This window comes from Mytilus trossulus, chromosome 1, assembly GCF_036588685.1.
Source record: "Mytilus trossulus isolate FHL-02 chromosome 1, PNRI_Mtr1.1.1.hap1, whole genome shotgun sequence".
In the NCBI taxonomy this organism is placed as follows: domain Eukaryota; kingdom Metazoa; phylum Mollusca; class Bivalvia; order Mytilida; family Mytilidae; genus Mytilus; species Mytilus trossulus.
The window spans coordinates 7,847,514-7,864,590 of record NC_086373.1 but is presented as its reverse complement, the minus strand read 5'-3'; the positions used below and the strand labels follow the sequence as shown (position 1 = coordinate 7,864,590).

Genomic DNA, 17,077 nt, shown 5'->3' with positions numbered 1-17,077 from the left:
TTCCCTAGTGTTCAGTTAGCAATAAAACAACACAATTGAGTACAAATTGGACTATGTTAATGTTCCAACAGACAACACCGTGATAAAGAGAGAAAAACAAACAACAATCCACAAAACACTACACAGAACACTAAGATTAAACAATATAGATCACTCCCAATGATTCATATGTCTAATTTTCCTCCAAAAATTGTAATAACACGCATCTATTAATGTATTTCAATAAATATTAAGATATTTTTTATATGGCGTTTTAATATGGTATAGTCCGATAATATATAAAGAAAACAATATATATGTTTTACTGATTTTTATTAAGATTTGACAAGCTACATAGTAGATACATGTAAAACAACATAGATGCTACCAGTAAATCAGTTATATCTTTTATTTGCAAACAAGAACAAGCTGCATAGCAGTTACAGTTAGTATGGCCACTTGGTCATATGTTTTCATCATTACTATGTATTGATTTTGGTCCACGTTTCTCGTCTGTTCAATAGCTATCGATGTACATGGTTTAGCAAGCTATAAATACTCTCATAGTGTTCATTACTTTGAGTCGTTCTACTCTCATCTCTGTTACATCTCGATTCTGTATTGTCTCTGAGGAATACCCTTATTGACATACACATTTTTTTTGCGGTTTTCACACACCGTCTCTTCTAGAAGTACACAGTGGACAGTTTTAACAATGCTTTGGTTGCATTTTTTCATTAAATGTTGTACTGATGTTCATCCGGAAGCGTTTCCAAAGATCCTCACTGCTTTCTTGTGTAGCTTTACATCAAACTCCGGCTCTGTTAATCTAATGACTTCACCATCACAGTTCAGATAGAAATCTTTTTGGAGTGATTTCGTATTTTCAGAAACTGTAGCATTCAGCAATCGGACTTTATAACTAGAAACTTCGTGCTGGCTTACAAATTTGTAATCATACTGAAATATTAAGTTTAGATTAATAAATCGTTTTTCAACATGATATATTTTTCATTATACTGCATATCTTAACACATATAAAAATTTCTTTTATTCTTAATAAAATTATTTTGCATGTATATTGTCAACACAAATGTTTGTTGTCTCATTTGCAATCATACCACATCGTCTTTGTTATTTACTAGTATGCAGAAAAAGATTATCATTTTATGTAGTGTTTTGCAGATTTTTGTTTTTCTTATTGTGGTTTTCATGTTATTTATTAAATGCCATGATTTTGTTGGTCTCTTGAGTTATAAGTAACGATTTTCACTGTTATATTGTCCTCTAATTCTATAAATCATATCACGAGGCACTTTATTGTTGATTTGTTATCATTTTAAAAATATTTTATGAAGTTGTACTTTTTTCAATCAACTATTAAAATGTAATACACAATATAATCTTTGCTCCATTCTATAGATATCAACTAATTATAAATAGTATTAAAGTTTACAGCCTTTTTATAGTACTTACACAATCGGGTTGTTCATTTTTCACTTTGGTTAGCTGTGACACATGGTCTGACAATGTACATTTATGTGTGGTGTACACCATAAGGGAATCTTGTCCGAATCTTGGAGTCATTCTTCCTGATGTTTCTTTCATCATAACGGCATGTGTATCTACTGCATATACACGTCCTTCTTCTTTTTCACATTCTGGAAAACAATCAAGTATGTATGTAATAATTTAAAAAAAAATTCAAATAAAACTGAAAAAGTGAACGAAAAATGTTTTAACAAAATGTATGATTTTCAAGGACTCAACTTTTTAAGAGGAATACTAAGAAAACTCTGTACAAAGTGTTTGACAATGTTTTAAAATTTAACTTTAGTCTGATATAATAAGTTGTTTGCTTTAAAAAATGAGAATTTTAGACATACTTTGGACATCTGAACTGTCGAGTACACCCGGTGTGGATTTAGTTCGTTGTATTTTCGATTTACATGAAGGTATCATGAAGCCATTTGGAAGGGAGATCTGTTTTCCCAATCCTCTAATTCTTTTTGTCGCTTTATCCTTGTTAGCTAAATGATATTCTATCTCCACATCAATTTCCCGTCTCTTTAACATTGAAGCCACAGGGACAACTGTTGAAAAAAATAATATATATTGTACAAGTTTTGTCACCGATAAGAGACTACTTATAAAAATCATTAATTAAATGAAAAAGTATAAACCATAATTTTAAATGCGAAATTTTAATAGCTTTATGATAATATTATAATATACAAAATAACAACAAGCGTATCCTATTTTCGGCTATCCATTTTGATTTACCATTGTATTAAACTTTTGAAAAAATATTTTCTTTAATCAAACTTTTAGACAGAAACCTTTTCTGTTGTCATTCATTCCTCAACTTAAAACAATCTGTGTTTAACTTATCAAAATGTTACTCATACCATTATATCTTAACGGTCCCATCCACCGAAACTTTTCACAGTCGTGCATCATATCACCAAACAGTCCAAATCCAAGAATCAGTGCCGAATATGACAAAAGTTTGCCTCCTTCGTGAACACTACAAACGTTGGACTCGACATTGCCACCAAGTAAGATATGAAGAACAGCAGTGCTTGCACATTTAGTTCCATGAAGATATTGAATAATCACGTTACCAGAGCCTGCTGGAATGATGCCTATTGGGAGTGATGCTGACACAATATCAGTATTGTGACAATTTACATTGACATTGTTGTCTCGTTGAACCCGTGTAATTAGTCCATTCATACACTCACAGTATAAACCATCACCACCTACTGTTACTATACTGTAATTAAAAAATGACGTAAACATAAATAACAAGTGTATTTGCCACAAGCAACAATGAAAAGTTGTGTCATACAAATATCATTAATGCTTTGCTGAATAAATAAAGGCAACAGTAGTATACCGCTGTTCAAAACTCATAATTCCATGGACAAAAAACAAAATCGGGGCAACAAACCTAATGTTGTGCAAATATTTTATAAACTAATTAATTAAAAGACTATCTGCTTGGGTTTGTTTTTCATTGGATTACGTTTATGTTTTCTTTTTTGTTTCAAAGGTGTTTACAAGTTTTTATCTTATTCATCCAAAAATTTATTTTGAATCGATAGAAAATTTTGTTATCGTAAATAAACAGTTGCTTTTATCAATAAGATGTTAAAAGTACATTAACCTACCCGTCAATATTGGATAAATTGTAGTTTTTCAAGATATCCGTAGGCTCTTTTTGTTTTCTAGTTACTGCAATAAAAAATAAATAAACCCTGTAGTAATAATGCATTGTTTTTCAACCGCACCCCATGTAGTCAATTTCAAACTGAAAATCTGTACGATCCCTGTTTTTGTTTTGTTTTACTGATCATAATGTTTTACAAAGTTTTCAGCAATATATTATGTAAAATGTATCCCAAGGTAAAACATCAAACTTCAAGAAAAACTTGATCTAAAGTTCTTTACAAAAATGCAATAAGAATATTTGAACACAGAATATGATCAAATAATTATCAGACTATGTTAAAGAAAAGTTAATAAATAAATCGACTTACCAATGACATCAGCCTTCACGCCACAGAGTTTAAATAAAGGAGCTGTAACTTTTTGATATATTTTTATTCCTTTCTTCTTACCACTATTTGGGTTGATGATAACTAGAAGCCGCCTTGGACGATCTTAAATGAAAGAATGGAATAATAAGACATTTAAAAACACATGATTCAGTACGAAATTCTTAAATATTAGCGATTGTCTATTGTCATATTAATGTATAATCTGTATAATCCATGCATATCAATTTTAAATGATATTTATTTTGTCAGTTAAGAGCAATTTAATATTTAAAATTTTTCATTTCTCTATTATAAAAACATTTTAAGAATGTAATGTACAACTTAATTGAATACCATATAATAAAAACATATCTAACTGTGGACCTGAATAATAATTATGTAAAAATAATTACCTTTTAATATGTGCTCGATATCACTGTGCAACGTTTGTGCATCCTCCACATCTCCGTGAAGAACCAAAGTTTTCACTTTAAGATTCATATTTTTCTTCTGTATCACATAATGCACAGTAAGATTTTTACGTTCCATCACAGATTTTAAGAGATAACGTATCTCAATAGACGCTGCAAATAAAATAAAACAAGTCGTTACTGCAACTGTTTCTTGAAACGAAGGATAGATGCAAAACACACAGATTATGATTAACTATGTGTATTTATCTAGTATACCCGTAACACAAATGCGTTTTCTCGTTAATTTCAGGGAAATAACACGACGTCAATTACATAGATACAATTCGTGTAACAGTGTACAATACAAAAGTTATTGAAAGAATCATACACTTGCACACTACTTCGATGAAATAATATCAATAATTGTGAAAGGTTTGTTCCGTACCAAGTAAATTATTTTCTTCACTTGAAACAGTCATCACACCTCCTTCCAAGCTCACATTGACATGATTGTCGTTTAAGTAAAGCATTTTATATTTTTGTATGTGTTTTAACAAAGTTAAATTTATTAAATGATTGTTGTATAGTCGGCTTCTGTTATATAGTATGTCATCTAGGTAAACAGGTGAAAACCACGATTTTATTAATAGAACACTGGAAAAACTTACCTTGGTAGACGGCCTACTACGAAATAACAGGAGTGATAACCGGAAAATATTGACCACGTGACTTACGATAGGTACATCCCCATAAGCTGCTTTATCTTCTTTTGATTGGTGTTTAAAAATTTAAATATCGATCTGTTTATTGTAACAGCTGTAATCATTTTATAATCATGAATGGAAATTATTGATGAGATTGGAATGAGCTGAAGTTTTAAAATTTGCACGTCTACTTTTCATTTTATCTTTCATACTTTATGATATTGCAAACTATTAAAGATTATTTTCTACGCATCTCAACATCACAGTCTGAATTCACTCTTTTTCTGAGACAAGTTTCTGCCGATCTATATCTCAATTGTAGACTACGCCCGTTGTTTCAGAACAACTAATGGTAGATTATGTGTCCCTAAGGATACAATCCTGCATGCAGCAAGTACTTTGGCTCTGGAATAATCAAAATGCAACATTTTGAACGTAAATTATCAGTTGTATATAATTGTACTTGTACAGGAATTGTAACCTCCTCAGAGAGACTTCCTTAGACAGTTTTTGCTGTTCTGTTCTAGTCTGTTTAGTTTTTTTCGTGATTTCAAGATATCGATTTTATTTTTCTTCTTTACTTTTATGATTTTAAAAAGCTCCAAAGGGAGCTTATTCTGTCGCTGTGCACATGAAAATAAATACTGTATGAAAAAAAGCAATTATTCAATGTAAGATGTAACAACAAATTGAAGCGACAGTCTTTCTTTCCTTTACATTTAATAACCATCGTCATTTATCATTCAAAGTTTTGATAATTACAATATATTCTTTCAGAACGTTAATTTCAAGAATAGGGGTAGGCCATTTTGATAAATTTTATTCATTATAAATAAATTCGTAGGAAATATCCAAATGCATATAGTCATTTATAAATTCGAGAATGTACGTAATTACTCTAGATTTGTGTTTTATTAGGTGTCTATCGTATAACGCAAAATAAAAGGAAGTTTTGAATAACTTGATTGCAGTTTGGACACTAGAGTTCAAAGTGTGACCCATTTTGTAGAAAAAAACTGATTCTACCTTTTGTAATCATATTACATTTTCATTTTATCTTTTGACACCTTTTTTCTTGTTTTTTGGGGGGTTATCTATTTAAACTTTTTATATGAACAAATTGCTTAAAGTAAATTACTTTATACTGGTAAATTTTCTTAACATTGAATTCTCATAAGAATAAGCAGATGTAGAACATAAGGTGTTTTGAAATTATTCATTGTTTTCTTATATACAACCACACATATAGAAGAGGGACGAAAGACACCAAAGGGACAGTCAAACTCGTAAATCTAAAACAAACTGACAACGCCATGGCTAAAAATGAAAAAGACAAACAGCAAAACAATAGTACACATGACACAACATAGAAAACTAAAGAATAAACAACACGAACCCCACCAAAAACTAGGGGTATAGAGGTGGTTTATTATAGGTTTATTAAAGGTAACAGTTGACAACGATTTCACTTCCAATTAATTCCATCGTAGTTATATTACACAAATTATCGCATCTGCTGTCTCTCACAAGTATCATCAAAACCTATAAATGTCATTTTCTCTTCCTAAATCGGGAATGTTTTTAAAATTTCTCATACATATTGAGCTGAAACTTAAATGTCATTTTCTCTTCCGAAACTGGGTATGTTTTTAAAATTACTCATACATATTAATTAGCTAAACATATTGAACAGATAAAACTTCAATCTATCTTAGGGCGAATGCTGTAAAATGTATTATTTTTTAGATTTTCGTATCAAATTCCTAAGTGAAAATTAGTCTGTATTTACTCCAACAATGAGTGATCACAAAACTATGAACTACCTTATGTTGAATAATGACAAATGTTCAAAAAGTAAAATAACAAAATAACGAACTCGCATGAAAATTGGAAGTCCCTAATCAAATTGAAAAATCAAAAGCTTACAATAACACAATATTATTATGAAATAATGGTCGATGAAACTTGAGAGTTAACTTAAAGCGTACTCTACTCCTTGAATGCTTAGTTTACTTTTCTTTACTGGTGTTTTTTTCAAAACTGAAACGTTGTGCAAGTGGTGTAAAGACGATTGAATAATTTCACTGAGACTTATTGGTTTGTTTTAATACTATCTATTATATTTAAAGAGCAATTTTAATTTGATTATTTATTATCAAAATTGAAACCAGATACCGAACGACGCAAATTCAACAACCATAGTTAACAGTTCAGCCATCAACTATGTTTTTCTAATTTTACTTTTAATATAGTAAGATCAAAACTATTGCTCTAACCGGACTTTTTAAATTTCTTTTCATACCCTTATCTTGCCAAGCCTCGCGATTGATATCTATTATAATTCTTGTGCAACAATCATGTAATTCAATATCAAAATAAGTTCTTTCTAAGTAATTTACTTTACGAAACAAACGATCAAGTATTTTAAACTGCTTTTGTTCCTTTCTTTCAAAAAAAAATATGATCCTTAACCCAGTGAATCAGAAGCATAATCTGCCAATAGTTTAATTTTTTTTAGCGGTTTGGATACATACAATAATTTAACTTTCTTTCCAAATTATTTTAAAATGGTTTTCTCGGCTTCCTGTTTATATTTTTTATGATTGTTCATACATCAATGACATTTTTAATACACAATTAACTAGAATAGCAAAAAAAGTAGAACTAAAAGACTAACTATAACCAACAAACCTTAACATTGAATTGTTAAGATTGAGAGACATGAACCTTAATATAGATTCATGAGTTGACACTATTATATTATTTAAGTGATCTGACCGAATAGCAAAATGAAGGGAGTTTATTTTTTCAGAAATCTAATTTGATAGCAACATAAAAAAACTAAGATGAAAGGCCCTTAAATATTAAACAAAAACGAGACTTTATTGTTGATAGAAGAATAACTACAGACTGAGCAATAGGAAGGAGCCAACTCGGAAACTAGGTAAAAATGTTCAAAATATGAATACAGCAGTCATCATCGTTTTACAATCTTAATCACCATACAAAACACAAATATGACGACAAATAAAGAAACCGTGCTTTACACAAACAACATTAACAAAAACAAAAGACAACAATTAGAGGCGATTAATGTTTCAATCTCATAAATCCATAATTGAGATATAAATCAATCAAGGTAAACATTTGCAAAATGCCTTTTTCTTGGAAAATGTTCTGTTTGAGTTTTGTTGCATGGCAATTCAAAATCAATTTGACCATTTGAAATATACAGGTATAAACAGCAACAAATTGGTGTTTATTAACATTTTAATCCACTTTCCTCCAAATATAACAAGACAAAGTAAATCAAGGTTTGCGTTTTTACTATGATTTAACTTCAGACATTTGTTAGAAAAGTAACACTTGTCAAAGTTAGGACTATGGCAAATATTATTTACGATTATATATAATTCGGTAATCTTTTGACTCGAGTCTTATGTTTTGGCATTGTTCTTTCGTTAAATGCCGTATATTTGTGAGGCAACTTAGCCCCTTTAGATTTTAGTTGGAGTAGATCAATAAGAAATGTGTGACCTTTTTTGGAATTTAGTAAGAATATTTGTTTGAATATTTGAATACGAGAAGACTTCAACATGGACTAAACACGCTAAAGTACTTTTTTGTGTATTCTTCAAAATATTTTACTCCAATTCCTACATAAATGTTTAGTATCAAGTGTGCCTGATGAGGCTGATACTAAAACTAATTTGCGCACAGAAATCTATGTTGCATAGGAAAAAAATGGCTTAATGTTGAAATTTACTAGAAACAATATGCTTCTATTTGACAGTCTCTATTTTATCTTATTCTATTCATCAATGTACATTTTGTGAATGAACTCAATATGTCCCAAAACAGTACAAAACGTGATGATTTCTAGCATTAGGCTCAGCGATTACAATAACCTTTTATTAATTTAATGAAAACTGCAGATAACAAACATCTGCATTTAGTCATTCATAAAATCGAAAAATCACCTAACATAACTAAATACGTGTTGGTATATCTATAGAAAGGTAGCGTTAAATGATGAAGATTTTCCACCGACTGCTGTTTCTCACAATACAATATGACAAATCACATATAAAATACTATGGATATCTTTTGTATTCAAGTTACATTCTTTATATTGCCTAATGGCTAATTGACAATTTGTATATCAACCATGTATTGAAGAAAAACAAAATGTGGCATATTAAAGAAAGAAGTTGATATTTTAAAAGAACATTACCATTAAATAGGTCAATTGTGTTAAAGTAGTGATAAGTGGGAAATTATCATGTACAAAATACTAGTTCACCTTTTGTATTAAGTTTCGTTTGTTAAATTCTATTAACTTTTTGACTACTTGATATTCTTCTACGAGGGTTCATTGACATTTGATATTTATGATATATAGTAAAATTGACCTCAACTGATTAAAGGATAGTAAACTAATATCAAAATACTGAAACATTACATAGATTCAGTTTATTAAAGCACTGATATGTGATAATGTGTGGTAAACACAATCAGTTTTTTAAAAGTATTTCTGTGTATTAGATAATCAAACACATATTTGTGGTTCACACATACATACATGTGGTTTATTACAGGTCAAAGTTGAAAACGATGTAATTTCCATTAAATTCCAATCGAACTATAATCTACCAATTATTTGGGTATTTGGTTTGGTCTGCAGTCTACCACATGTATCAAGAAAACTATTAATACCTTTTTCTTCAACGGTTAGGAAACTGAGTATATTGTTGCTCATGTATATTTAACAGATACATCATAAAAATAACTTATTATTATACTTTGAACCACACCATTATTTTATTTATTATTATTACTTTTACTGTTGAGTCTGTTTTTGTTATATCAACTTTACGTAAGTCTTCATTTATGTATGCCGTCATACGACAAAATTATTTTTATGTCTACCTGTGCGAATTTCAAACGCGCATTTTTAAACCAGTAATGAAACCTTCTATCATTATGGGTAGACTTTACATAGATAAATTCAGCCGTATAAGAAAAGCAAAATGAGAATGTTAAATTAATGTATGCCTTTTTGTGCTTCTTTGTTACATTTGTTGTTTATGTAGAGATATTAAGATGATAACACAATATTGACTGTTGTACCCCTATTTTTGACATTTTTACTCTTTGAGTATGTTTGTTTTGTTCATGCATCGTTGACAATTTAATGGAATTTGATGCGACTGTCATATAAGTGAGAGGTTTAGCTAGCTATAAAACCAGGTTCAATCCACCATTTTCTACATTAGAAAATGCCTGTACCAAGTCAGGAATATGACAGTTGTTACCCATTCGTTTGATGTGTATGGACTTTTGATTTTGCCTTTTGATTTTCGATTTTCCTTTTTGAATTTTCCTCGGAGTTCGGTATTTTTGTGTTTTTAATTTTTATTATATTGTAGTTTATTGGATTTGTATAGAATTACTTATTAACAATTAGTATTATTCCATATATGAATCATCATTTAAAGAGAAACCAAAGATGACAAAGGGGTATGCAAACTGATCAGTTGAAAATAAACTTACAATGCCAGGGATAAATAAGGAAAAACGACGCAAAGACATAAAACAGTTCAAAAACACGACATACAAATTTATAGACTGAACAGCAAGAACCCTAAATAAAGGCAACAATAGTATACCGCTGTTCAAAACTCATAAATCCATGGACAAAAAACAAAATCGGGGTAACAAACCAAAACCGAGCGAAACGCATTAAATATAAGAGGAGAACAACGACACAACACCGAAACGCAACACGCACAGAAACGGACCAAGCATCAGACAAAACACCACGAGAATAACAAAAATAACATGAAAACCAAATACATGAATTTGGGATAGACAAGTACCGTGCTACGTCTTATCTCAATATCTCAAAAACAACAACAATGGGTGATATTAAGTGTTCCTATTTAAATCACTTGCTATACAACGCTGAACAATGTTTAATGGTCATTGCATATATTCTTTAAAACAAAACAAAAAACAAAATATACAAAACTTTAAGGAATATGCATAATAGGAAGTCCTTTGTCAAATAACAACATAAACAAACAATAGAATTGCAAACTGTCATATTCTAGACTTTGCACTAGCAACTTGGTAATTTGGTGGATTAAATCTGGTTGTATAGCTAGCTAAAACTCTAACTTATATGACAGTTGCTTGTAATGAACGTATTTCTAAAAGGTACTCTGAGAAAAAACAAATCCGCCTTACAAACTAGAACTGAGGGTAACACATCAACTCTAAGAGGAAAACAACGAAACAACAGATGAAACACTAGTGTGCAACAAAAAAAACAATGCAACACACATAGAAACGAACTGTTAGATAACAACTGCCATTTTCCTGACTTGGTACAGGACATTTTAAGAAAAAATGGTAGGTTCAAATGTCTGATCTAGCAGTTTTTTTTCAATGATAAGTCATTTTTAATTGATATTTCCATAGACTGATAACAAAAACATGTTTTTTTATTTACACAAAGGAATGCTTTTAAATCCTGTTATTTCTTTTGATGTTTAACATAAACGTATGCGTTATTCCATTGATGTCGAATCACATGCCTTTAATGGCTTGAATAATTTAAGCGGTTTTGATACTTCAAATAACTTGACATAATCGGTATTTTTAAAAGGACACTTTTAAATCGGAAAAGATGGGTTTACGCCGTCTTCCTGTTTAAATAGGATTGCTGAAAAATCTTTTTTTTTATCACTAAAATAATAATAAATAAAGCGTCTGAAATACATCAAATTATGTAATGCTTACGAAGGAACTGTCGACATAGGATAGACAGAATATACGATAGAAGACAATAAAGAAAAGCCAACAATTCAATCAAATGCAACATTCTAAATATTAAGAGGGACGAAAGATACCAAAGGGACAGTCAAACTCGTAAATCTGAAACAAACTGACAACGCCATGGCTAAAAATGAAAAAGACAAACAGAAAAACAATAGTACACATGACACAACATAGAAAACTAAAGAATAAACAACACGAACCCCATCAAAAACTAGGGGTGATCTCAGGTGCTCCGGAAGGGTAAGTAGATCCTGCTCCACATGCGGCACCCGTCGTGTTGCTTATGTGATTACAAATCCGGTAAATAGTCTAATTCGGTAGGTCAAATTCACGAAAGGGAAGGGGATTGTAGTTACGACGTAAGGAACATATCCGATATCATTTGTGAAACGGTTATTCCATAACGGTCAACCAACTCGTGATGGCGTCCGTAAAATTTACGAAGGGATGATTTCAACTTCACCATTTGGAACATGAACCTTAATTATGATACTTTTAATCAATTTGTCGAAAAACATGATTCGACGATTTTAATATATTGAGCGACTTTGCTCTTTTTTTCTATCTAATTGAGTATACCATTGTAAATATTAACACGAACTTGTTTTTCTATTTCGTACAAAAGATTCCTTTTCAAGCATACGGGTCGTTAATTATGGTAAATTCGATTTAGTATATGTGCAACTGCATTTATTTAAAGATTATGACGAGAATGGACCTTTTTTCAACATATATGTTTTATCAAGCGTGCTATTGAATTATTAAAATAACTTGAAATAATTCGGGTATCTACTTAAATGTGGTTTCTGACAAACATGTACAAGGACATGCAAAATATTACTTAATACGAATAAAGTTCTAGCATTGCCTTTCGAATTAAAGTTTCACTAAATTAATCTATCGACTACTTTGAGTTACTATGCGAGAATTTATCTACACTTTATCGTTATGCTGACTTGTCCTGGTGGTATGATAATAATACACTATTATTCACATACAAACACGATACTTTGTGTTGAATCAGTAAACCGGGAATACTCATTATGTAGGGAATAATGTGTTTTTAAAGAAACTTTTGTTTTTGTATAACCGCATAACTTTGATAAATGAGGATGGAAATTGACGTTACACTTTTATTGAATTCCAATCAGATTATATTACACGAATTATTTGGGTATTGATCAAGCCTGTTGTATGGAATACGTATTATCAAAAAATAAATGTAATTTTCTTTTACCAATGGTTAGAAAAGCCAGTGGCGGATCCAATGGGGGAGTTCCGGGGATTATAATCCCCCTTTTTGGACGATCACTGCATTTAAATAGTGACATATGGTTGGACTCCCCCACCCCCATTTATTCTGGGTTGGAATCCCCCACTTAAGAAAATGGCTGGACCCCTTTTCCATATTCTTGCAGTTACACATTCATATTGAACGGGAAAACTTTAACAGTCTGAGGTAATCATTGTATGTTGTTTTATTTTTATATTTATGCATCATTTACCTTAGTTTTAATGTGTCAGGATAAACTATGATTCCCTAAATGAATCTCCACAAAACTTACATCCTGAAGAATGTTGACCATTGTTTAATTTGTTGTTGTTGCTGTTTATCTATATACCAATATCTTACCATTCCACGAATGTGACCTACCGAATTAGACAATGCACTGGGTTTTCCAATAACATGAGCAACACGGCGGATGACAATGTGGAGCAGAATATGATTACCCTTCCAGAGCATATGAGAGCATCCCAGTTTTTGTGTGGGTTCGTGTTGTTTAGTTTTTAGTTTTCTATGTTGTGTCGCGTGTACGATTGATTTTCTTTTTCTTTTTTTAGCCATGACGAAGTCAGTTTATTTTTGATCTATTGGTTTGAATGTTTCTCTGATATTTTTCGCCTTATTTTTATTGATAAATTTAAAACGTAATTTATTTTTGATTTACTATCAATACTCATACGCATGTTAGTTTTTCATTACACTAGTTTAAGTTAAAAGCTCGTCCCCTAACAAACTTTCGCAAAGATAGCCTTGTGCTGGATTTATATCATATCATTCATGAAACAAGACTTTTCTAACAATGAAAAATCTGTACTTATTAGATATTTTACAAAATACATTTTTGAATTCTGTACACAAAAAAAAAATATGAAACAACTTTTATGCGGTATTCTGAAACACTAGCCTCCAATGGCTTAAACATTTAAGGCACTTTACAGTGGGACTTTATCGTGTGCTGTGATTACCTTTCCATAACGTTATATCATCTTCAGTTGAATAATAAAAGCCAGGTTTTCGGATACAGAGATAAATATATCTTTTTAGAAATAATTAAAAGGGTGAGAATTGACCAAAATACTAGACATAATTTTTCATTCGTCTTATTATTTTTTAATATGAATAAAGGAAATGTGCAGTATAGTTTACGTCAATGTTCTCTAAAAAAAACGTTTGCTGTTTAAGTATTAACTGTTTCATACCGTTAGTTTAAGATAAAGGCCTTTTATAGCTAACGTTACTGTCTATATTTGCTCATTGTTAAAAGCCTGACACTGATATTCAGTTTGTTTTGAATTTGCTTCATGATTTTAAGTTTACAGTTTTCACATTTGTCTTTTCCTTTTTTATTAATGGCGTTGATAGTTTATTTTTTATCTATGAGTTTGACTGCCCCTCTTGTATCTTTCACCCCTCTTTTGCAATCAAATTGCAACTCCTTACTTTTATTTTTGTTGACATTATTTATTTTCATATTTAATAAGATTACTATTACTTTCATATTCATTTATCAACTTTTTTTATAGGTTATCGTCAAAAAATGAAAAAGTATTACAACATAAAATATAACCGTTAGTTTTTTTAAATCCTGTTAATTTATTTTGAGGTAAAAAATAAATAAATTCTTTATGTTAATCTCATCTGATGATTATATAGCCCTCCAATGATTAGGATTACGTCGGTGGTTATAAACAGCAAACTAAATTGATGTCGGAAAAGATGGTATGACTGTATCTTCCTGTTTGACTACGATACATGTATCATTGTATTGATCATTAACAAACAAATAAATAAAGGCAACCGTAGTAAAACGACGTTCAATTGTCATTAGTTTATTAAGCAAAAATAAATCCGGGTTACAAACTAGTTAGATATGACAACCGTCGTAACTAGTCAAATCAAACGTATGATATCTGAGATATATATAATACAGGTACAAAGATAACACAATACCAGTCAACGAACAATGCACAAAGTGAATGAGATATATATATATATATATATAATACAGGTACAAAGATAACACAATACCAGTCAACGAACAATGTATATATATATAATACAGGTACAAGGATAACACAATACCAGTCAACGAACCTGAGATATATATATATATATATATACAACTCGTCTAAACATCAACCCAACAATGTTAGATCTGTAAATTTGCTTTCGCAAATTTTTGGTTCTTCCCTCGCCGGGATTCGAACCCATGCTACTGTGATATCGTGACACCAAATCGCCTGCACTGCAGCCGTCCCGCTAGACCACACGACCACCTGGGCTCTCATAAAAAGAGCTTTCGGTGGCCATATGTTACCTTTCCACGTCAGTTTTAATCTAGCGGCGTACTACAGTACATGATATATAAGGCATGAAGATGTTATTGTTACAGATCAGCTAAATTATCTATAGTAAAGGATCCTACAAATTAATGTAAGATACAGTCACAGAAAATAATTATATTCATACGTACGTCTGAGTCAGTGACAACCCTACAACAGATGTATCCATCGGATCGCCATCCATGATGGTGATACATGGCTGTGTACATAATGTATATACAATTCGTCTAAACATCAACCCAACAATGTTAGATCTGTAAATTTGCTTTCGCAAATTTTTGGTTCTTCCCTCGCCGGGATTCGAACCCATGCTACTGTGATATCGTGACACCAAATCGCCTGCACTGCAGCCGTCCCGCTAGACCACACGACCACCTGGGCTCTCATAAAAAGAGCTTTCGGTGGCCATATGTTACCTTTCCACGTCAGTTTTAATCTAGCGGCGTACTACAGTACATGATATATAAGGCATGAAGATGTTATTGTTACAGATCAGCTAAATTATCTATAGTAAAGGATCCTACAAATTAATGTAAGATACAGTCACAGAAAATAATTATATTCATAAGTACGTCTGAGTCAGTGACAACCCTACAACAGATGTATCCATCGGATCGCCATCCATGATGGTGATACATGGCTGTGTACATAATGTATATACAACTCGTCTAAACATCAACCCAACAATGTTAGATCTGTAAATTTGCTTTCGCAAATTTTTGGTTCTTCCCTCGCCGGGATTCGAACCCATGCTACTGTGATATCGTGACACCAAATCGCCTGCACTGCAGCCGTCCCGCTAGACCACACGACCACCTGGGCTCTCATAAAAAGAGCTTTCGGTGGCCATATGTTACCTTTCCACGTCAGTTTTAATCTAGCGGCGTACTACAGTACATGATATATAAGGCATGAAGATGTTATTGTTACAGATCAGCTAAATTATCTATAGTAAAGGATCCTACAAATTAATGTAAGATACAGTCACAGAAAATAATTATATTCATAAGTACGTCTGAGTCAGTGACAACCCTACAACAGATGTATCCATCGGATCGCCATCCATGATGGTGATACATGGCTGTGTACATAATGTTTATACAACTCGTCTAAACATCAACCCAACAATGTTAGATCTGTAAATTTGCTTTCGCAAATTTTTGGTTCTTCCCTCGCCGGGATTCGAACCCATGCTACTGTGATATCGTGACACCAAATCGCCTGCACTGCAGCCGTCCCGCTAGACCACACGACCACCTGGGCTCTCATAAAAAGAGCTTTCGGTGGCCATATGTTACCTTTCCACGTCAGTTTTAATCTAGCGGCGTACTACAGTACATGATATATAAGGCATGAAGATGTTATTGTTACAGATCAGCTAAATTATCTATAGTAAAGGATCCTACAAATTAATGTAAGATACAGTCACAGAAAATAATTATATTCATAAGTACGTCTGAGTCAGTGACAACCCTACAACAGATGTATCCATCGGATCGCCATCCATGATGGTGATACATGGCTGTGTACATAATGTATATACAACTCGTCTAAACATCAACCCAACAATGTTAGATCTGTAAATTTGCTTTCGCAAATTTTTGGTTCTTCCCTCGCCGGGATTCGAACCCATGCTACTGTGATATCGTGACACCAAATCGCCTGCACTGCAGCCGTCCCGCTAGACCACACGACCACCTGGGCTCTCATAAAAAGAGCTTTCGGTGGCCATATGTTACCTTTCCACGTCAGTTTTAATCTAGCGGCGTACTACAGTACATGATATATAAGGCATGAAGATGTTATTGTTACAGATCAGCTAAATTATCTATAGTAAAGGATCCTACAAATTAATGTAAGATACAGTCACAGAAAATAATTATATTCATAAGTACGTCTGAGTCAGTGACAACCCTACAACAGATGTATCCATCGGATCGCCATCCATGATGGTGATACATGGCTGTGT

At 31.8% G+C, this 17,077-nt stretch overlaps 1 protein-coding gene across 1 annotated transcript; it reads right to left on the bottom strand.

Moving 5' to 3' along the window:
• Positions 1-313: 313 nt before the first annotated feature.
• LOC134714174 (ceramide kinase-like) lies at positions 314-4,571 on the bottom strand. Its single transcript, XM_063575416.1, has 8 exons — positions 4,380-4,571; positions 3,935-4,105; positions 3,522-3,644; positions 3,153-3,216; positions 2,388-2,755; positions 1,866-2,072; positions 1,456-1,640; positions 314-939 (listed from the first exon to the last, which is right to left on the bottom strand). The coding sequence occupies exons 1-8, from the start codon at positions 4,462-4,464 to the stop codon at positions 736-738; spliced, it is 1,407 nt and encodes a 468-aa protein (XP_063431486.1). The 5' UTR covers positions 4,465-4,571; the 3' UTR covers positions 314-735.
• Positions 4,572-17,077: the final 12,506 nt, after the last annotated feature.